Source organism: Ischnura elegans, chromosome 7, assembly GCF_921293095.1.
Source record: "Ischnura elegans chromosome 7, ioIscEleg1.1, whole genome shotgun sequence".
NCBI classification, from domain to species: Eukaryota; Metazoa; Arthropoda; class Insecta; order Odonata; family Coenagrionidae; genus Ischnura; species Ischnura elegans.
In genome coordinates this window covers 30,845,089-30,869,478 of record NC_060252.1, presented here as the reverse complement: position 1 = coordinate 30,869,478, position 24,390 = coordinate 30,845,089, and the positions used below count along the sequence as shown (strand labels likewise).

The window sequence follows — 24,390 nt, the reverse complement described above, 5'->3', positions numbered from 1 at the left end:
TTCAGTTAATAAAACAATCCTTCGGTTGCCATACTATGGCTATCAACTTCTTCCAAGTCAACGTTCACGATAGATATTTCTCAGAAGTTTTCGCTTGGTTTTCACTGCCTCCTTTTTGTTTTACTAAAAGGATGAATCAACCTGAATGAATGAATTTAACAGTCAATATCGTTATATTTTCTATCCTAAAAATTCTCACATATGTCTGCACTTTTAGTAAATAGATATTTTGATATCTTTACGAATTGTAATTTTTTATTAAAGGGATTGCCTTTCAGCGTTACTGCTAGCATTTTAAATTGTTATAAGGCGTGTTTTCACCCAATTCGTTCAAGTGTCTTTATTTCTTCATTTTAAACTTGTTGTTTCAAGAATAGGGATATTTCTAGGTATTAGATATTGTATGTAATGGAGGGGATTCAGTAGAGGAACTTTCAAGTCACAATGTAGCTCCAGGGTAAACGCATTATTATTATTGCTTTCCCGTGCCAATTCATTTTTATCCCTAAGGACATTCTCTCCGGCATGTGCTCGTGTAATAAGTATGGTACGATGTTTACAAATAAGTAATACTTTCTTTAAGTAGTCTTCGAAAATCATTAAGTAGCAGACGGGATTGCTTAATTTGGTGCATTATGAGGCATGACGACCTGATGGAAACAATCATAAAAGGACAGGTGGGTAGAAGGGTAATGCATGGCCTCAATGAGTTACATAGGGCAGGTTATAGAGGATGCAAAAGAGGAGAAATACGTCGAGGCTATCAGATAGGAGAGAGAATGCAGAGATACGTAAAACTTATTTTAGGATTGCTGATTGATGAGGTACTTTTGTGTTACACAGTTCTGTTTCTTAAGTACTTCGACAATTATACTTAATACATATTTACTTGTTTCTTGTTTATCTCACTGGCCCTAGCACCAAGTATCGATGTTCCTATTCTATGCCGATGACGTCTTCTAATGGCCCTTCAGATATATAGAGTGGCACTCATTACTATAGTATTATAAGTATTACTATAGTATTATAAGTCATGAAAAATGTTTTCTCCTCTCCTTTATTACACTAACTTTGCAAATATTTAGCTGCGAATGCCGCAATTAGGCTCTTGGACGGTTAATATCAGATTTACTTCTTCCCTCTGTGTACAGTTACTTTCAAAAGTTGTTGGGTTAAGTTTGTTGGCCCACTTCAGCTTCTAAAGAAAATTTAGAGTCCCTTTCTCCTTTTGGTGTCTTTGGTTACACACAGCAAATATTTAGTTTGTGCTCGAATATATATGCACTCAAAGGGAGAAGTCGCTCCATTATTCCAAATTTATCACTCAGTTTCGCTTTATGTTGGATAAGCTAGTGTGCATTTAGTGCTTACTTATCCTAGTTCCATTGCTGGTTTATACCTTACGTTTTATTACACCGCCGCACAGTGGGGCGGAATTCTTAAAAGATGGTCATAATAAGTAAAAATCATGTATTCTGTTAGAAATCTGAAATATAATAGTTTTCGAGGTCGCTAATTCCGAAAATAATATTGAAAATAAAGAAAAATTAACTTTTTTTTAACAAGATTGGATATTTTGCTATAAACGACAGTGAAAATATTGATTGTTAATTATGCCCTGCAATAATGGGGGAATATTTTTCATGATACTGGATTACGACTATGAAACTGACTTTAAAAAAATGATTCTCTCCTCAAATACATTGCAAAGTTCTTAGACTGTCAATTTAATAATTTTATGTATTTTTTAAAATAATTAACATTATTTTATTACTATTTTTAATTTTAAACCATTCAAAAAATTTTTTTCCCGATATTATAACAAACATCTTTATGCACATCATGCATGAATGTACATACTTATGACTAAAAATATTGATTGGAACAAAATATGTTGGCCGAGACATTTAGATAAAACATTGTATACCAGTCAATCTATGTAGAATAAGAACAGGCCCGCGCACACTCACTTAGAAACATGCAAACACTAATTACAATCCGGCTCTGATCCTAACTCCAATGAATTATCTAAGCACACCCTCAGTATGTGAAAATAACCATTCATTTTTTTTAAACTTATGTGAAAAATTAAAAGCTGACTTAAAACTTAACTTAAATACCTAAAAATGAAAATATAAAAAGTTAGAAAACACATTTATGTAACGTATAATACGTATAAAATTATCACATAGCAATCTTTCTCCGCGGAATATGAACACAGCCGCGCACCACAAACTTAGAAATGTAAACACTAATTTCAATCACACTCCGTACCGTCCAAGAAATGTTCTTCCGATTCCAATATAGATGCTGATTATGCCTGATAGGATACATGCAAAATATTCAAGACCTCGGGCTTTAAATTTTTTGATGTCTTGGACTGCATCAAAATTTGACTTAAAGTAATTGCGTTGGAATGTAACATCATTCTTATAACGCGTAAGGTGCTGGGGTATCACAGCGGGGAAGGTGAGTTGATGTAGAAGTGAAGACTTCGGGATCGAATCCCCGTGATGTAATAATAATTTCAGCCAACTTATTCCTTTTGTGTTTATTTTCAAGTTCCTAATTATCGTAGATTCACTGAAATAGCATTTTTCATTGTTTTGCAAATTCCTTACGTCCCTTTCGCAATTTCTAACTTTTATAGGACAAACTACAAATCCTGAAGCACATAAAGCAATGGCAGTGAATTTAAAATAATTGGAAAAATGTAAATATTACAAAATGAGTGAACAAGATGAAATAGAAATTGTATGTAAAACCCAACGACTCAATTCTACTTCCATCTTTTACGCAAGAATTTCTTTTCCTTCTAGGTAACTCAAAGTCTTTCATAATCAAAATTTATAATAGGTAAGTGAAATACTAAACAGGAGCAAGTCCGCAGTAAATGCACATAAAATAATAATGAAATTTAACGTGAATCGAAATAGTATGATGTATTTGCAATAATAAAGTAACTTCACCCTTTGAATTCCTTCACGTACATACGATATATTAGCGGTGCGTAACCAAGAAAAACAAACGGATTGAGGGAAACTATTTTTCTTTCTAAATAGAATTTGCTTGACAGGAGGAAGTGCCGACAAAAACTATGCCCCTAAAACTTTTCTAATTGACTTTGGGTGAATGGTTCCACTTCATATAATCCCTTAACTTCGAATATTGCACAAAATAGTCCTAAATTTAATTATTTTATTCATCCACTCCTTATTCATGCATGTTATTTATTGGTTTTAACTAAATATCACATCTTTTTATTAGCAATATGGTATAGCAATATGTGAAAGTAAATACTTAATGCTATGACAAACTATTAGGGCTAACCAAAATCTTATAAAATGAAATTTAATTTATTCCATTGGAATGCTTCTAATTATAATTTAATTTTTATAGACCGATCTTAAAAGTTATCTATTTCACTGATAATATTCAATGGAGAAAAACGTGCTTTCTGCTCTCTGTACTTCTGATGGGATAATCGTGATCGTATAATGGCAACCATGTTTTATGATAAATTAAATGACTGACCACAAATATGATTAATCAAATTTTACTTATTATTATTTTTTAGTGATTAATTGCCTCATGGAACAGCGTATGGCTAGCAGAAATAACTAAACTAATCGATCCATCAAATCACTGAGCCCATCAACTGATTAATTAAAGTTTTTTAAATTGGTCAAGGGAAGGCTTTTCTGCTTTAAGATATAATTTTTTTAAATAAAATTTTCGATGGATATATAATGCAATATATGTGAGTACAACGTTAAAAAATACGATTTTTTAATCATCTGAAATACTTTGCAAAAACGAGTGCGAAACAAGACAGAAAACGTTGAAATTGGCCAAAGGGCTCGCATGAACGAGATGGGAATGGCAGCATGGGGGAAGAACGTAGGGAATAGTGGGAGTTATATAGGTGAGGAATTGCGGCCGAGGTAAGGGGTACGCGAAAGCTGTGAGATCGCGTGGATGGCATTGTCGGCGGTTATTCATACGTGGAAACAGATTTATGAGGTAAAAATAAAATGAAACAAGCGGGCCGCGACAAGAGCCCTGTCGCACACTAATACGTTTTATTTCCGCAAATAAATGTAGATTTGGTGGGTGCGCGATTGCAAGGGCTCATGGGAAATTGTGACAGCAAGCTATGGCGGCGCTGAGCCGCGGTGCACTTTTGTGACGATAGAGGGTGCGGCAGAGAGGTGCAGAGCCGCCGAACACGGTAGAGGGGTAGGTGCGGTCCAAAAAAAGGGGTGCGAGCAAAAATAAGCATATTTATTTTACCGCGGATCATCGGATACTGCAGCCGCCAAACAAGGTCAACGATGTGTTTCGTCGGAAAAAGATAAACACGGCCGTCGGCCTTCGCACAATCGAAGCGAATGAATTCCGTCATCGTCGTCGTGTACCGTAGGTTTTATATATTTTTTGTCAATCAAAAATTTTGGCTCCAATGGCGGGGCTCGCCTTAATCGAAATTCGGCTTTGCTTAGCTGTAGGACGGGCAGGAAAGATTGATGGATGCTTAGAGTAGTCGTAGAATTTATACGGTATCATGGAATAGAGGAAAAAAGGACTGAATTTCATTCGTAGATGATTTCCGGGAATGCAAGACTTAAATGAAGATAAATATAAGGAGGGAAAATGAATCATCTAATATACGGAATGAATTTTAATCAAAATAAATTTTAATTAAATTTTCAGCATATTCGGAAGCATTTGATTTTTTGCTTTTGCATACGTAGGGAAAGAAAGATTGATGATTGCTTACAGTAGTCGTAGAATTTATACGGTGACATAGAAAAGAAAAAGGATGGACTTTAATTTGTGGGTAATCTCTGGGAATGTGAAACTTAAGTGAGAACTGTATAAGAATGGATAATGAATGAAAATTAAATAAAAAAGTATACATTTTATTTTCAAGATATTTTGAAGCATTTAATTTTTTGCTTATGCTCAGGCATTCCACTTCAGGAGCACATTAATCGGTAAACGAAGAAATAGATAACAGGAAATCAGCTGTGATATCAACCCTATCAAGAGTAATCACTTTAAATAACCAAACCCATAGAAATATAATTGCATACTTCTTCAGGAGCACAAAAATGGGTAAATGAGGAAGTGTTAACAGGAATTCAGCTGTGATTTCTAGCCTACGCGAAAACTTTAAATGTGTGCCATCAGTGTAATAACTTTTTTAAGTTATAATGTTGAAGGTAATTTTTTAAATATGGTTTTCAAGAGGATTGGTTGTAGATGCTTGCAATTGATCTATTTATTATTGAATGCATATGACAGGAAGGTATTTACCTTATGGCAGGTTTCGATAAAGAATATTATGTTTTTTATAAAAGGATTTTATCGAACACTATGCTTAACGATGGATATCATGTTATAGTATAAAATTGTTCAATATAACACTGTTATACGCAATCTCGATATTTGTGTATGGGGTGGGATGATTGTGCATGGGATGATTTGTAATGGGATGGGAATAAGACGTCACCCTGCGAAAACTTGCAAAACCTCGCGGAGAACAAGGGCGTGGCAATCTTTGAAGTTAAATAAATCTTTTTTCCCCAGGCCACTAATAAACTTTTCGTTAAAAAGAAAATTAAAATTTAATGGAACGCTATTTTTGCATATGGTATTTAAAATACAAACTGCAACAAAGTTTCAATAGTTCGAATTCTTAAAAATCTTATTTTGCAATAAAAAAATAAATGACAACTATACCATTTTTCTAACAGTTATCGTTTAGGAGATATGGTGAAAAGTAAAATAACTTCTACGAATAATGCTCAAAACATTGATTGTCCCTAGAAACAAAAAAAATTAAGACGCTTTACCTATGTAAAAAGTTTGGTTCGAATCAGAGAACCTAAGTGTCAATTAACTGCTGATCTGACATGGAGCATGAAGTCTACTACACAAGGTCAATTTGACTAAAAAGTAGGGATAATTACTTACAAGAATCAATTTTCGTGCCTTTAGCTAATTTTCTGCTTCATCAATTAAAAATTATAATGTCTGTCAGCAATTAAGTATACCCGAAAGCCGAAATTCAACCTCTCATGTCAGTCTCAAAGTCTCAGCGGCCTCCCTGGTCGCAATGCGCTTGCAAAACTGGCACAGGACGCCACGAACGCAATTAGGTAGTCAACCTACTGGTAACAGACACATGGTCATGGGATGTTGGTAAGATCGCAGCGCTTTGCAGCTGAACTTTAAGATGCCGCCATCTTGAGTCTATGCACGAGTGTAATAGATTAGGGATCCTCCATCCGAAGGGCCATTTCTAAACAACATGCATCCCGGAAGTTCTTTGAATATTTTTGCTTTAAAAAAACTCTAAATGCTGTGGCCACTGGTCAAATTTGAGGTCATAATTGATTTAAACGACGCTTAAAAAAGATTTACCAAAACATTTTGCATCTTTCGACAAGTTTTCGATGATACTAAAAATGGAAAAATACGCTATTGGATTAATCTGAGGTCGTTATCGAATAGCTAATATCCTACACAGGCCCGCCGTGGGTACACAGTTTCTTTTACCGGTCCAAGAGACTGAAAGTCACCAATTTATGATTAAATATAAATTTTAAATCGTCCAGGTAGCGCATCTGTTAGAGCATCGAACCGGCAATTGGAAGGTTCTGGGTTTGTTACCCAGTCTGGCCGCATTTCTACACCCTGACTTTTAGCTTAGGTAATCCATCTACCATACCGCCGTTGCCTTTGCCCATTTTCTGTTAAGCATTCCTATCCTACGAACTTATTCGTATGTGTGCGGTTATAGCGTCGTTTAAATGTATGAAGAAATTTAAATACGTTTATGTCTTACGTATCATTGCCATTGCTTAATCAGGGTTTATGATTGTAAGATTTTATGAATGAAATGGATAACATATTCTTTTCGTGGGACATTATTTTCATAATTATTAATAATTAATCAGATGAAATCACTCGATTCGGCTTTTGCTTTGTGAAAATAAGTGTTGAAATGAAAAATATAACCTTGGTAAATTTTCACTGGAAAGTATTTATTGGTATGACGCGTATCGACGCTGAGGCCTCATTCTCAAGTGAAAATTTCCAGTAAAAATTCACCAAGGTTGTGTATTTACATTTCAATTAATTAAATAATACTCTGCTCAAATAATATATGGCGGGTTAGTCATGAAAACTCAAAAGCTAAGACACAACAACTCGGACGGATAAAAAGGCCAAAAATTATGATGAAACAAAAGAATAATTATTTATTTCGTATCGAAGGAAAGCAGATCAGTCTGTCTTCTCGGAGGATTCGCAAAATAAAATTTCCCGCTGCCGTGCATCCCTCCCGAGTTGCGATTTGACGTGACCGTATGCGACGTTGCTTACCCATCGGCGGCCGCCGCGCCGTTTGGGATTTGAAAACGGCGAGGAATCCATTCCGATACGGGTCCACTGCGTGGAGTGGACGAAGCAGAAACCGCATGTTATCTGGATCAGCGACGCATTTTAGAACAGCGCGAGGAAAAAGGGGAGGTGGGAAAATACCACTCATTGCTACTCGCTGACTCGTCGACTGCCGTGATTTATGGACGAGTTCCTCGACACGCTTGCGTTAAGCGCGTGACAGATGCGGGGTATCTCAAGGCAGTAGAAGTAATCTATTCAATATTTCATGCCATCAGTCTATTCACCGGCTACGGTGAGATATATTCCCGTTCTGGCAAGAACGGCGCGCCGTTCGACACACGAGAATCGAGACAATCATAAAATGCTTCTTCGACTCCTTTGTGGAAGGATATAGGAATGCAAAGTAAGAATAAAATGTCCAAATATTGGTGCAGCACTTCCTTAAAAAAATACTGTATTCAAATATCGAAATTTGAGTGCGTCAGAAATATTTCGATCACTATTCTTATCATATAGATGAAATGCAGGGTTATTAAAAAAATTCATTAAAGAATCTACATTTTCAAAACCTCCTATTCATTCTAGTGCAAAATCCAAAATGAACAAGTTTTCGACCGATGAAAAGGGGAAGTTTCAATTTTTTTTCATGTATTGTGATATCAATCTAATTTATTATATATTATAATTTTTAAAAATTAATTTGTTGTTAATAATTACTAAGTTAATTTAATTATATATATATTCTCAATTATAGCCTCCAGGTAAAAAATGTTAATCCTCTATACAGGTCTTCTACGCGTAGATTATGCAGAAAAATCAAGAGTCCAAAAACCAGCGGAATGATACTTTTGTTTTAGGGAATACCCTTTTAAAATATAAATAAACGTGTGTGCATTTAAAAAAATTGAAAGCAAAGTGACATGATCTCTAAAGCTGAACGGCAGTATAAAAAGTTTCATGCCAAGTATCTCGGCATCAACTTACCTCCAATGGCGTAGCAATCTAGGATGACGTCATCCCCTTCGAAGAAGGGCCCGAGAGTCGAACCTTGAAGTTCCTCTCCAGATGATTTGGTGATTCTTACATCAGTAGGCGGCACTGCAACAATTAAAATGTACTGATTAGAGACATGAAGAACTATTATTGACTGAGAAGTAGCTGAGCTAATTTCTTTGAGATTCTCTAAATGAATAGTACGAGACGAGAACATACATTTCATGAGTGTTATGATAACACTGACTATGAATTAATGAGGCTTAATTTTCCAAATAAGGCTCGTATTGTTGTATTTCTAATTTTCAGTTGTTTTTTATGTGTACTTCTTTATCACTGATGTTTTTCCCTCGTTTACTGGCGACCAACCACATTATTTTATGCGCTCTCAGCAACAATACCTTCTTATGTGATGTTCTTTAAATGAAGTGTCAATCGATCTGAGTTGAAGTCATATTATTCTTTTACGCGATACAAGTGTCTTTCAGCGTGAAAATAAGTTAAGAAACTTACACATATAACTTTAATTTAACCTTCCATCGGACGCAATGGATCAAACACGCACAGCGCGAGTGTTTTTTCACTTCTCCGCACCACTTGCCGGCATCGACCTATGACGGTCATAGCAGCTGTTTCTTTTAACACGCTCTATGAAGCCTTTTCGTTTGTTGCATTTTTACAGATACATCATTGGCGTATTATTTAGCATAATTGGGCAACGTAATAGCATAATTTGAAAATTTTAGATTTTTAAATGACAATATGCATTTTTCGCGATTTAATGAAAAGTGAAAATTCTCAAGCGCGCAAAAACGCGACGGCTAAGTATGAATGCTGGGAAAAACCCGTGTGACGTCATTCTAGTTCGGGCTGCGGCCATGTGAGGCCACTCTGAGCGCCGCTACGATGCAGGCTGCTAGGAGGTAGCAGGGTACTAGGCTAGCAGGTAGCGCTTGGCTTCAATAAGGATTATTAATGCCCACATCAAACGAAGGAAACTTTCCGACCATAGGCAATTTTAATAAGTGATTATTAAGAGATGTTTTCCTGAGCTCTATGCCTCATGCATTCATTTGTAATCTCAGTCGATGTAAAACTCCTGACTAATCGTATAGAATCTAGGTCCCAGTGATGTCACGTGGAGTGACATCGCATGGGCGCCAATATGGCCTTTTTCAAATGAGGTTAAAATTGACCATTAACATTCGTCTGAACTGGGATTTCTAAAGCCAAATAATTTGTTTATTATGAATACACTAATGGTGGATAACGAATCGCAATCAATGCCTTTCGTTTTCGTTGATGAAGGACACTACCCTATTTACATGCATTAACAATTATATGTAATAATAGTTAATAGCCTAAAGAGCACGTTCAATCAACCCTTGCTGAATCGTTTTTAAGGACATATTACGGTGTGCAAAGGGGTATATTAATAGGAAATAAGGCATCAATGAAGTGTTTGACTGCACTTAAAACGGTGTTTTAAACTTTGAAGTTGTAACACTGAGCTGTGCTAAGAGTAAATAGTGTTTTTTGGCATGTGTGTCTATCAGGCACATTCCGTTTGAACTCAGCTGTTCAAATATTGCGCCTGATGGAAGGTAAATGAGAATGATTCATATTTTTATGCTGCAGCCGGTCCATGAGAAAACATAAACCTCCCTGAATGATCTTAAACAGAAAACAGATGATGAATATAGATACGTCGTGTTATTGTTTATACCTCCCGCCTTGAGTGCTTATTTTAAAATTGGGAAAATATTTTGATACTACCAAGTTTAGAAAAAAATAACATGAATTAAATAACTGCTCGTATGCAGAAAAAATGCATGGTTGCCGTTTTTCGTTTACCATTTACCATTTGTTGGGATTGTATTAACCTTTTTTCCTACAAATTACAATTCTGTAAAAAATCTCTTTAAAAATATGTTTTAGTTTTATATTTTACCAGCCCATATTTTCAATTCTTTTTACCTTTTCACCTTGAGTTTTTCAAATATGCTTAAGGCGGTATAAAATATTTTTTAGCTTAGAATTGGACAGATATTATTTCGTAACACGTAACATATTTAAGTTCAAATATGCCGTAGTGATATTATGTCTCTTAATTTTTTATTCTAACGATTTGTCATGAGCAGTTACACATGATTCATAATTTAACAAGTTGACGCCAATTCAGCATTCTGCATACCTAGATGATCTCATTAGTTACAACACCTAGGTTTGTGAAGCCTAGCTTTAGGATATAATCTTTACAACTGTTTATTGCATCGGAGAATGTGTATTTATCCGTAAAAATCTTTTAACAGCTTATGGCTTTCGAATACATCAGCACTGGCAATAAATCCATTGTAGTCCAATTTTTTTTAAAGCCACATAACAGGCAGTTTTTATTTTTAAAATCTCAATGAATTATCCTGCAGAGAAAATATCACAGATATAAATTTATTGCAGGTGTCATAAATTTTTGGTTGCCTTAGGAAAATCATAATTTGTGTGCTTACCAAAGATACATACAATCTCATCGGGAACAAAGTTTTCAATCCAGCGATCAATCCTGATCTCAGAACGAATTTTACGATGATATTATACACTCGTTTATTTCAAACTTTCATCTTAATTTAATATCCATGTCATCAGTATTACAGATACAGCCAATTTAACGGGTAAAAATTAAACTATATTGAGAAATCGTTTTGTTAATTCAAAACTTCCTTCGTTGTAGTAAGTTTTTTTCTATTTTTTAAGTTTATACTAATGGAAAACTCTTAGAGCTGTCTTAAATATATTTTCAAAACATTAGTGATTTGTCCAGTTTCTGTCGCATATGAACTAACAAATATATCACATTTATCATTAAGATAGTTTAATTGATTGACTACCCTTTTCATATATCTATAAACCTTTGCATTAATAGTGTGGATGTATAATTGATATTCCGAACAAGATCGCGGAAAGGTATCCCATAAACCGTTTTGGGAAATTTATATGTTTATTGATGGTGACTTCACTCTTAGCTGAGGTCAATAGCTTGTTACCCATTGTGAATATAATGCCGCTCATTTGTGATTGAGAGCATAAATATTCAAGAGCTTTGATGTTTGTCATATATTATTCGGCAAAAAAATCAACGTAGTTTTGGATTCGCATTAACATTTTCGTGCCAAGATTAAAAAATGATGCAATTTTATTTCTGAATTTAAATTATTTTTGCGTAAAACGACGCGTACGGTTTAGTTTGAGATATCGAGAAACATGAATTTTAAGTGAAAAAGCCTGCGAAAAGATGTGCTTAACCATTTCAAAGTCTGATGGTAAATTTTATGTTTAGACTTTGATTTGAACCCTCTCTAACCCTAAGCTGATTCTGGAAGAAATTAAATTTCAATACTTCTGTTACTACTCTGTCATAATTATTGTGGCAGCTACATGTTTGGCCATTAAACTTTATAGCACAAAAAACATGTACTATACATATTTCCTGAACATAGCTGAAAATGTACATATTTTTGATATTACTTTGAAGAAACATTTGGATATAATGTGCTTAAGTATTTCCCAATCCTATCGATTTGGTGCGATCTAATTGATTGTGTAACTTTCTTCCAAACATAGCACCACTGCTGCGAGGTGAAAAGTCGGGATTTAATTTGCCAGAATATTTTAAATCCTATTTCTTCAACACCTTGTTTGCATCTCTCTTCTAAATCTCTGCCTTACCAACATTCCCACGGATGTCTTGCCCTTATTCCACTCGATTCTCACTCTGCTGTTTGCTCAGAGCGAAGCTTCTCTTCTCTCGCACCCATCGAAACTCCCCCGGGGTCTACTAAACCACTTCACCACTCCTTTGAAGGCACCTGAATTACCTTCAAACTGTGTCATCAGGAATTCCTCACTGAAGAGCCGTTTGCTCACCTGCATTTTTCCATCCTTGCGACAAATACGGGATCAGGTAATTTCGGGGTCGATAGTAATCAAACTTTAACCAACTTCTTTGTTAATGATTTAATTCTCGTGAAGTAAACTTAATATACCTATATGAAATCATAACTGAACACAGTATAAGGCACCCTGATGATATGTTACGTAACATACCACTTTTTATGTTTCTTCCTTTATAAATAGCGATTAGTTTGAATTAAATTTAAGTTCCCTTTCATGACTTGATAAATATTCAGCATTTCCTTTGATTGTTAAAATAATCAAAGTTTATTTATCTTTTGAACTGTAATTAATATCATTTTGTTCGAATAAAAACTATTTTCTTGAACTGTAACTGAACCAGCCCATAGTAATTCAGAAAATTTTTCTTTAAAATAGAATGCCAATTTCCATTTCATTCCAAAATATTGTAATAAGACGATAATTACTTCAGCTATTTCAAAGGTATTTCATATTTGGTCCTTGAGAAAATCGTTCATGTTTAATTTTGGATCTCGCATTTCTCATCTAGGAACCGGCATTAAAATGCGTTTGGTTTTCATGTGGATGCAAAAATGTGATATATAAAAAATACTCCCAGATGCATGATTGCAATAGAGATTTTTTTTATGAAAAATCAATTTTAATTTATTTTAAATACGCTCAAAGTAAGTAACGAGAAAAGGTAAGATGAGTATAACACTACACATTTTTGAACAGGAAAATGTTAAGTGCTCCATTAGTTTATTAAATTGATTTGCAATTGTTCCATTTGTAACTTATTGTTGAATTATTTACACCGCAAGCACACTTTTCATTCTATAATTTACTTACTGAGCTGAACTACGACATTTTCTTTCTACTGAAACACACTACAAACGTACTCAGTTTCTTAGTTTTCAAAACGATTGACCGAGGCTTGATTTTCCAGTTTATCTTGTCCCTTCAATGACATACAGTAAAAATTTGCCATTGAAAGCAGTTGTAATGAAATTGGTATTTAGGAGGTATTTATTAGTAACTTAAAAAATTTCTTGCGGGTGCATATAACATCAATCGGGAATTGTTTTCGTAGGTACTTTATTTTAAATTACAGAATGTACCGTAAATATAATTTATTATTTTTTGTCAATAGGTATTATTCCTATTTATGCATTTTGAAGATATCTGGGGTATACCATAAAATATAAAATTGTGACGGGAAAATGAAATCAATGCCATTTTATTTTCGCTCTCACGATTTCAAAATGTTAATGTAAATTTAATTACATATCATTTTTGTCAATTAATATAATGAAATAAACGAAGTAAATTCCGAAATATAACTGACCCATTTGCTAATGAATGATGAAGCGTCTACTATTAATGATAGTACTTAGTGGCAAAGCGACTTTTATCGATGATATCAACCAATGAAAAATTTAACTATTCATATCACTCAACTTGTTTCCTGATAGAGTTTGTTTATTCTCATTTGTTTGGCCACTAATTCTACGGAGGCATATTACCGTAAAACTCTAATATATAGAATATTAGAGAGAAAATTATAGGTCATAGGAAAATATTCTTATTTAATCCACCTCAATATTATCTCTAAACTTTAAACTACAGTGGATATCGTACCGTGACATCACGCTCCGATGACGTCGTGTATTCGAGCAGCCGATGAAGGTTAATTTTTAAAGACTCATTGTTCAGCTAAAGAACACTATTCATCCGCCATATTTTCGGCAAGTACATTTGAGGAAGGGACCTTCTTATTATAGAACTTAAAAAAAGTGAATGTTCCCCGCTGAGAAATATAGTATAGATACTTTCCTTTCGGGCCGAAAAATAATTCCTCTCACAAATTAAAGTAAAAATTTCTCCTTAGTGGTCTCATGTACAAGGAATGATAATCTCCCTCGTGACGACCGCTCAGAATCCGAGAGTATTCGTGAACGTTTACATGGCGGACGAAGATCGTGTACATCGGGGGTTGGGGGGTGTTGGAGAGCCGTGGAGCGAAGCTAAAGGTCCTCTTAGCAGCAAACTGGGTCGAGCACACGAACAGGGAAAACATCGCCCGAACCTCATCCGCCTTGCGCAAACAACTTTTAAATCCCTTACCATCCCTATTGGCCAAAGCCTACACACACTCACTCGTCTTCAATCCCCATTACCGACACCACGCAAAAACGGGACCACCGCCTAACATGACTGGACATCGTCGTAGTGAAGAATCAGGAGAGCGTATCTCGGGCATTAAAGTCTCTCCGTTTGCCATCATAAAATTAACCCCTCCTCCGCTTTTTGATCACAATTAAGGAGGCCATTCCGCTCCTGTGCAATCCCAGACCAACATTTTTCCTGTGAGTATCGATAAAAATAGGTTTTTTTGCTATCATAAACAACAACTATCAGGGTGAAATAGAGCACATACAGTGTTGATAATATAATACTTTTATCTTCCTGTTTCCGATTAGTTTTGAGCTCTTTGAGATGGTAATGATGCTAATTTTGTCATTCCTGATCACAGCATTTTATCGAAACGATGTAAATTTTTAGCAATAATCAATATTTCCCCTCTATTTACACGTGTAGGTGTTTCTATAAGAATCTGAAATGCGTCTTCAAAATCCAATTTAAACGAAATAAGTATTGAAAAGACTTTTTTGTGGCCGTCAGTCAACGTAGAATCATTGGAGAAGAATATTTGGAATTTTTTAATTAAAAAATGGTAAAATTTGATCTCTCTCTCTTAGATTAGAACTATCCGTATTACATAATAAAATTTTCTCGTCCAACATCAGACACAGTGAGTATGTTCATAATTTTTTTATCGATTGTGATGGAGATTGATAAGTACAGAAACTAATATTTTGTTAAGTTCTCACATAAGGTGATGATGTCACTGGCTTTTTTCGAGGAAGTCACATGTCTTACCTACCTCACGGCCGCGAGCATTGGTCTCGCGCGGTTATTTGTTGTTTACACGCTTATGAGTGATTTCTTCCCTACATGTGAGGCTTTCTCTGAACACGCTAAGAACCCGAAGCTCAAAAGACATCACCAGCTCATGAAAAGAGACGACTTTTGCGTTTTTTCGCTTGAAAGGAATAAAAAAATCACCTCGATATTTTCTTTACATCTTATCATTCCCTTCCATTCATCGAATCTTTTCGATGAATAAAGATTTTGGGTATAATTGAATGACCTTACTGCCCGTTTTCACACTAATCTCCGACCACGATTAAGTACGCTCTTGACGAAAGGGATCAATTCGACACGCGGAAATTTTACAGTGGAGAGGAAGTTTGCTAATGCCTCATTCACATTACGATCGTCCGAGCCGTTGTCCTAACGATAGTTGACCGAACTAGCCGTGCGAATGCAAGTTCTGACTATAGTTGACGTAGTTCCGAACGTTGCCACTTTACGATGGTTAGGCGCTGGGAGACCGGAAACGGAAGCGACAAGAGAAAGGCGAAAAGCTCGTGTAGCTCTATTTTTTTCATGGACATTTCATGGATTTGTCCTTGGAAGGAAGAATATGGGCGGAAGAAAAATTATTCGGTAAATACACGCTGAACACAGTAATATCTTGTCCATGTATACCTCAACAGCTTTGCTAACCGTCAATTTCCCGTTAACTTTAGATGTCAGCAGTAGAGGGCAGCACAGGTTTTAACCATCGTTGTGTGAATGCACGATAGTTCCGACGACGGCTGGAACCATCGTAATGTGAATGAGGCATAAGAGAAAAGCATTCGTTTGCTGTACCCTGCTGCCAACTTCGGAGAGTGAGGGAAGAAGAGCCGCATGTTTAGGGGACAGGGGACTTTTTAAAACGAGGGACATTCGGGATAATCATGGGAATTACTAACGCATTCGTTTGGTACGATTTTTTTTACCACGAAACGCTTCCATGAAAGGGATTTTGCTGCAGTGCCTGGAAATTGTTTTTTTAAATAAGAATCTTGTCCTCGGTAAAAGATACCTATTTGCTTAAAAGTACCAAAATTAAAATTATAAGTCATTCTAAAAATGAATTATTTCGAGCTTTAATATGAATAATATCTTACATCCGCAAGAGATGCTATATAACCTGGTTTCACTGTTATGGCATCTAGAATCTCGCATATTCGTTCATAAATTAGTTACGAATTATTACTGCTCTACAGGGGCGCCGACTTATAAAAAATATTGGGGGGGCCCATATCGGCCCATATCTTGCCCCGGGAAGAGGTTAAATTCAAAGTGTGTCGCAGCACCGAAACACTACCATGATTCACACCACTTCATTCAGTTAACCTGCTTAACCTTATAATTATTTGTTTCAACACTCATTGTTAAATTTATTTAAAGGGTAACTATCGTCAAACATGGGAAATAAAAATTACGAATATATTTGTGATTTCACAAAGCATAATAACTTAATTATTTTCTTGAATTATTGAGGGGGCTCGGGCCCCCTCAGGCCCCATGGAGTCGGCGCCACTGCTGCTCTATCGCCAAATTTCTGGCGAATGTCTTAAATTTGGAAATAAATAACATTGGAAGTCCCAAGAATAGTAGGGAGGAGAAAAGCCTCATGAAATCATTGACAAGAAGACGGAACAACCTTATGAGCCATTTATTAAGACTTAATGACTTGATGAAGACAATCGTGGGGGGACAAGTAGATGGAAAGAATGGAAAAGGAAGATCTCACACAAAATATATGGAACAGGCAAAATGGAGGTAAAAGAGAAGAAATACATAAGTGTTAAAATGATAGGTGATAGTAACAAATTTGAATGGAGAGCTGCGTCAAACCAATCTTAGGATTGTTGACCAGAGATAATTATGAGGCTTCTTTTATTTTCACTATCTAAACTGTTCTGACGTTTTTTTACTAAATATTTTAGTAATAAATTTGTTAATTTTCGAAATAAGTTAAAACATAGTGGTCTTTGAATAAATTAATGTTAGGTGAATTAGGAATAGAAATTATAAACACTATTCAACTAGATAAATGGTCTAAATTTCATCTCAATGGTGATTTTAAATATATTAAATTGAGTCGTGCATTTAATGCATATGAAGCTCGAAGTATGAATGGAAGTGTGAATTATTTTATTGATTTCTTCGTATAAACGGAAATAAGCTGTTTAGTGTTTTATTGAATATATTCACGTCATTCCACTTTCTCCCGTGGAAAATCTCGTACGAGGATATTTGGAGTCTATACTATTTCGCCTCAACTTTTTTATCTCGAAATATTATATTTACCTCCATTGGCGTCGACGATGGTTTCCCGAAGAGGATGCCCAAGGCTTTACACCCGCCCGTGGTTATTGGTCTGGCGCAGCAGGACAATGTAGATGTTTGGATTAGGCGCAAACAATTTCCTCCGCGGGATTTGCTCCGTAAATGTTTGATGTCACTCCGTGGGCGTCAGAGGGCTGTCATCGGCTCGATTGTTGCGTGCCACAGGTCGGAGGGACAAATGAAAAACTTGAAGGGGAGATTGTCATCTATTAAATGGAATAGGGAAGGGGTCTAGCAAAGATAAAGTCCCGAAAAAGCTTAAGGAAATACGCTATTGAAGATTTTGGGTATGCTAGAGTGCTATCTTTTAAAACTTGATTTTTGTGAGTGAGGGGGTAGTGTTGGTGGGATCTTGGTTCAGAAATGAAAAGAAGATTTCGTTGACTTCCACTTGTTTTTTTTCTTGGGACGACATGTTTCGATCCAAAGAGGTCATTTTAAATACAAAAAAAAATTGAATTTTAAGCAAGCATATATACTCAATGAACTCTTGGTTCACAGTTAGTTTCTAAATTAAAAATTGTAACACATCTTCCATAAATTTAAATATATTTACTTGCCACAGTGTGTTGCGGAAAAGGCGTTTTTTATTCATTGACGGTGCTGGCAGAGAGACAACTAGTAAGGTACAGTCTTAGAGATAAAAATACAAGGATGCTCAAGGTGAATGCGTAGTACCATAAAGCCGTAACTGATATTGAAACCTCAACTTTAGTGTTACCACGGGAATATGAGAAGGCACCGCTATGGAATACTTACATGTGTTCCGTTAAAATGCTGACCAGTAATTCTTTTTCTTGAGCCTTAAATTTGATAAATGGAAAGTGTTCTTGTTACCTAAGTAATTAATTAGCACATTAATTATACATATTTGTCTTGATACGTTGGTCTATAAATAAAATACTTCTGTTCGCCGACGGTTCGAACATGTAAATGCTCTTCCTAAGGACTTTAATGCATTATTAAGAAATTGAAGAAGATGCGGTCAATCGGTGTAGGCAATATTGCAAAAATAGAATCTCAGTCATATGATAAACAGCATTAAATAACATTTTGAGTAGTGCAAAAAGATGTGTACCTTAATTGAAAAATGTTAAATTTATCCGTTTTTTGATTAGTTCAATTGTTGCAATTATTGTGTTTGTTTAAGAATTTGCGAGAACCAAATTAGTATCCCCTGGCAGTGAACGCGTTCCACATTGATACTGCCATGCCGGTGAAAAATATCCGTTCTTATTTGCTCAAATGATCATAGTCTGTCACGAAGCCTCGGAGTCTCTAGCGACTTTCAAATTTATTCTTGTACGAAAGCTAAGTTGAGCCATTTTTTCTATCGTTACAGTTTTCGACGAATCGCACTGTTTTTTTTATATTTTATTTAGGTCATTCGTTAAAATGAGGGATTGTAATGAATCTAATGAAAGAGGGTATTTTCAGTTCGCAATACCACAAATTTTCAGGATTCATTAGCCCTGAAAGGGATATCATGTTGTTACGAGAAATATTGCGACGCATAATATGTGTAGAGGAATCATTACATTAATACTTGGACATGGCACATATGATTCGGTGAAACCTATCATTATGTGAATAACCTTATGATTTCTTCCGAGTTTTCCTTTAAAGACTCATTCTAAGGCTTCGCGCGGATTAAGAGTACTTCACTCATATTTAAATTTTTCTCGGGTTTCCGCACGGGTAATGTATTCTAAGAGCGCCGACGTATCGGATTCCGACTCGTCACCCATTCTCAAGGCTACTGAATAAATATTTGGAGTGACCGTTGAAGCTTTTGTTAGCACCAGGAGGGGCGGGATTGGTCAAGTCCCGATTGTTGTCGCGGAGGACCGTGGACCAGCGTAAACTTAGCTCTGGCAATCATATTTTTTCTAGAGTTCGATTCCAAGAGCTACTGATCGAATATCCGGTATCTCTGTAACATATTTATTTTTCAGTCTTATCTATATAGCCTCCTTAGTTAAACGATCCCAAATTTGGTTCGATCGCCATTAAACTCTGGCGTCATCCCACCTTATTTTATGGTGTTCACCCAGGCTATGCTCGACCATAGCTGAATTTTCTGGTTTACCAAGTCGGAAATGCCTTTGGTGTCCTTTGAGTCGAGTAGATATTGTTTGTCCAGTCTCCCCCACGTAAACATCACCACTCTCACAAAGGATATTATTAACTCCTGGAGTCATAAGGCCAATCGGATCTTTTACACAAACGAGGTGGTCTCTTAAACTTAAAATCATAGTACTCCTCTCACTTATGAGCATCTTTTTCTCTTCATTGGTCATATTATTTCATATTTTCGGCGTTAAATTACTCCTTTAAAATTTACGCAATCGTATTTGAAAATTTGAGGAAGAATCGGAATAGACCTTTATAAACATCTGCCTGTATAAAATATTACATCCGAGAAAATGCTGAGGAAAATTTTTTCAAATTTGAATGACTAAAATTTATTCTAATGTGCCCACTGACGGAACCATTTCTGGTGTCAAACGAATATTAAATGTGGACTGCCTGTAAGTCTCATGATAGTATCATAAAAGGAGATAGGAAATGGCAATGCATAGATTATGTTAACTTTCCTTCATCCAATAAATATGCTTGCCCTGAAGATTGATCTTATCCATTAAGGTCACTCGTAGAAAATGAACAACACTTGATAATGATCTCGTCATCACCGAATTTAGCTATATGGCTACAGGTTATTCTGAAGAAACAAGTATATATTTTGTTGTTGAATTAGGGCTGTCCACCGGGTGAAGGTCTCCATTGATGCCGGCGTTTCGAAAACCGAGCTGGTTTTCGTCTTCTGGGCAAGCGACGTGAGAAGAAATGTGGCCGGGATATATAGGCAGAAGGTGAATGTCAGGTGGCCGAATTCAACTACAAGGCATCATTCCCCGGGAGATCAAACAAGTTGATATATCACAAAAATATTTCAATTGATCACTAACGATGACCACAACAACAACGTACCTACTATAATATATAATAATCGCAAGCAGAAAGCCTTATGGGCGGAAATGTTTTAAGCAAGCATGGCCATTGGCCAGTTGTCTATTTCGGAACTAATTGAGAGATATAGAAGATGGCTTCATAGAGGTAGGGTGCATAAGTTTATAGCTCCCGCTTGCCGCATACTTGGTCCAGATTGACACACCGGTCAACAGGCCAACGTAACCAGCTCCCAACACATCCTTCTCCACACTTCCGCAACACTTCCCACATCGCTACACTTATCCATCAAGCCTTCACTCTGAATGCAACGCTGTATGTCTCTCTATTTTCGCGCACTTCGATCCCATTTGATACCTGTCCGTCAACGTCATTGTTCCGCGAGCTGGACTGTGAGCGACGGGCTATATACGAGGGCTCGCGAGCTATTAAGTCCTCGCTAAATGACGAGAGGCACCGTTTTACGAGGGAGGAAAGAAAGGCCGGACGCTATCCGAGGCCTCCTCTACACGTGTATGGCTAGCCCTCAAGTGCTCAGGGGAAATGAGGGTGGTACGCTAGACGCATTCAGAAAGGTAGGTAATTACGTACCATGATTCCGTAAAAAAATATATGAACCCATCTCCGCGACTTCGGGCAAATTAGCTAGGACTAGAAGATTTCCACTCAAAATCTATAAAATATAAACTACGAATAACTTTATCTTTTAGCACCCATGGGAATTATTTTACCAATGAATATTTTCCAACTTTTGTAGAAGATAATTACTTACCATCATTCCGTAAAATCTTTATTTTGCAACTGTCGACGCGACCTCGGGAAAAATTGCTTGAACTATTAGGGTTTCCAATAAAAATCTACTAAACATAAAATATGGATAAATCCATGTTAAAGTAACCGAAGGTACTAACTTCGCCATGAATTTAATAAAATTTTTGTAAATTGAAGATATTATGGGAAGTAGATGAAAGAATGGAGGAGTAAACAAGCGAAGAAATATATTACACATGTCTTGCTTCTAGCAAGTTTTAGTGTTCTCAATTATTTTATTTATATTTTATTTACATTTTTTAAAAATATTTTCAACGTTGCCCTTACGAAGCATTATAGTGTCTGAGTTATATAGCCCTATAACATCAATAAAACCATGGGAAGAATGTTAATGAATAAAATTCAAATATATCATCACATAGGAACGGTATATTTATAAGCAAAAAAGGTTCTGAAAAATTAATCACTTTGACTTGAGAAATCATAAAGATGGAAATAGAAATTTATCACATCTCTCAAACCGTCATAAATTTATGGAATAAGTATAGAATATCTTTACTGTCTTTTCATTTTTGCAGCTTTAATAAGGATGCGAATAGGAAAAGAATAAGAAAAATAAAGAAAGAGTTGCTTTTACTAAATACCACGTAATACTAGACGTTACCCCACATATTTAATATAGATGAATCTCTTTAGATGAAAAGTTTTCAACTGTAACTCGAAATTTAGGGCTATCTTTATATCATTCTATTATTCTTCGGGATAACATGAACTAGAGACCAAGGAAAGGTGATAATATTTACTATCGCAGTAGTCACGGTTAAAAATTTCCGCTTTGCATTTGAAAATAAAGTCGTAATAAGTGGCAAAAAATGTACCCAAGATAGAGGGAAATGGAGAGGAGGACAATTGATTGAGTCCATTTTGCGTATTGTACTTCTATTCTTAAGTATCACTTTCATAACCACATTTATTTCACTCATTTCTTGTTTTCAGTGTGGCCATGACAAAGTTTTTAAATGTATTTAAGGTTCTTTGGAACCCTAATCAGTCAGTAACAACGATTCGACGAGTGGAAATATAACTCTACTTGATAATGGGAAACACATTATGGCAATGCAATAGTGCCTATAAATGAAATGTGAAATTTTACTTATAAAATGAGTAATATTATTACACAAATCAGTGATTTTTACAGCTTAATTTGATCTTTCACTGCTCTCGAAATGAAGTACACGCAAAGTGCTTAAGATAAATTGGATGCTAGTCCACGTGCATCATGTCCAAAATGGACGGTTTTTCTTTTTTCTTCTTTAAGTTGCTTCTAGGTGGGAGACTCAACGTTTCTTACTAAAGGGAAACGTGTTATGGAAGCATATACTCAATGTTACCATGACATGTTTCCTTTTGGTAGGAAATGTTTATCCTTGCACCTATCGACAAATAATAAAAAATATAAATCATCATAAATTGGACAAGTTGTCATTCTGCTATTAAGGATTCATTTATTGATTGAATTAGAGGTAATTGTCAACAGGGCATAGGCATACTTACCTTTTTCAACTATCAATTTTTTCGACATTTTGCTAAACCTATCGCCAAACGCAAACAAAAAACTGTGTTTTCTGTAAAGAATCTTGGCAACGAATTTAGTTTATGCCCAGCATATTACGAATAAAAATGCGATAAGTAATCCAGCTATGTACTACAACTTGAAATGACCTCCGATTGAAAATCGCTCTTGGTGCTATGCGGCAACCAAGCTACAAATCTTTCTTTACACAGAGCGGCGCTAATTGAACTGAACTAGCGTAGGTAGGTAATTTTGAATCAAATGCGGTCAAGCCGCGAGGAAGATGAACTTTATCCACCATGGTTGCAAACAGCGCCTGGCTCTAGCGCTGAAGCGTTTGCTCAAAACGCTATTTCGGAAAGGAAAAAGAAAAAAGTCCTATTTAATCAAGGCGCATCTAGAAATAATATGAATACATGCATACGACACACGCATTTTAAGTTTGAATTGCCGTGGTGAAAGCCGGGGAATGTGGGATTTAATGGATTAGACAGTAAACCGTGCCCGAAAATAAAATCAGCACGTGGCCTATCGGATGTGGGGCAACGCGACACCGCGCGCTCATTTAATGGTGACGTTGGGTGATTCTCTTTATGGACGCGGGATTCACGGTTTGGTGAAACATGCGGCTGATCCGTTGGGGTGATTCGGCCGTAAAGTTAGTTTCATCACCACTTTACACTTGGATAGCCGAAGCTTTGTGTCACCCATCATCGTACGACGACAAAGCTTCGTAAGACAGCAGATGCTGCAGACAATTACAACATATACATTCGTTCAATAAATCTAGCAACGGCTTAACCTATTGAATAGCAATATTACATGCAAAACATTTATTATTTTTAATTTATCATTTCTCATCCCAGCCGTTACCTAAATATCTCACCTAATTTACCTAAATCTCGCTCAGGGAAAATTAAGAACCTACTCGCAAGTATCGAATTTATATTTATTAACAATACTATTACGTATTTTTCTCACCCGTCACCATACGACAATATAACTTCGGCTGCTGTGAAAAATTATAAAGTACAATAAATCGATCACTGACTCGAGCTATTAAATGACAATACTAAAGTTGAAAAATTCCATATTTATAGCCTCAACTACCTAAATACCTACATAATTTACCCGAATCCTTACATAGAAAATAAATAACTTAGACACAAGTAATGATTTTATATTTATAAGCAATGATATTACATATTTGCCTCATTGGACAGCAAAGTTTCGTAAGACAACACTACTGCAGAAGATTATAACGCAGACATTGGTTCAATCAATGGAGCAATGAATTTACGTATTAAATGGTAATATTAAAGGTGGAAAACTACTTATTTATGATCTCAACTACCGAAATATCTCACATAATTTCCCTGAATCCAGGAATTGAAAAATAATAACCTAGAGGCTAGTCCAGGATTCATATATATAAAAATAATATTCCATAC

At 35.8% G+C, this 24,390-nt stretch overlaps 1 protein-coding gene across 1 annotated transcript in view; it reads right to left on the bottom strand.

The window, feature by feature from the left end:
• Positions 1 to 24,390, bottom strand: part of LOC124162589 (nephrin-like) — a 345,009-nt gene that overhangs the window by 144,366 nt on the left and 176,253 nt on the right. The window contains exon 4 of the mRNA XM_046539169.1: positions 8,398 to 8,511. Within this exon, the coding sequence (XP_046395125.1) occupies positions 8,398 to 8,511 (114 nt within the window). The remainder of the gene's footprint in view (positions 1 to 8,397; positions 8,512 to 24,390) is intronic.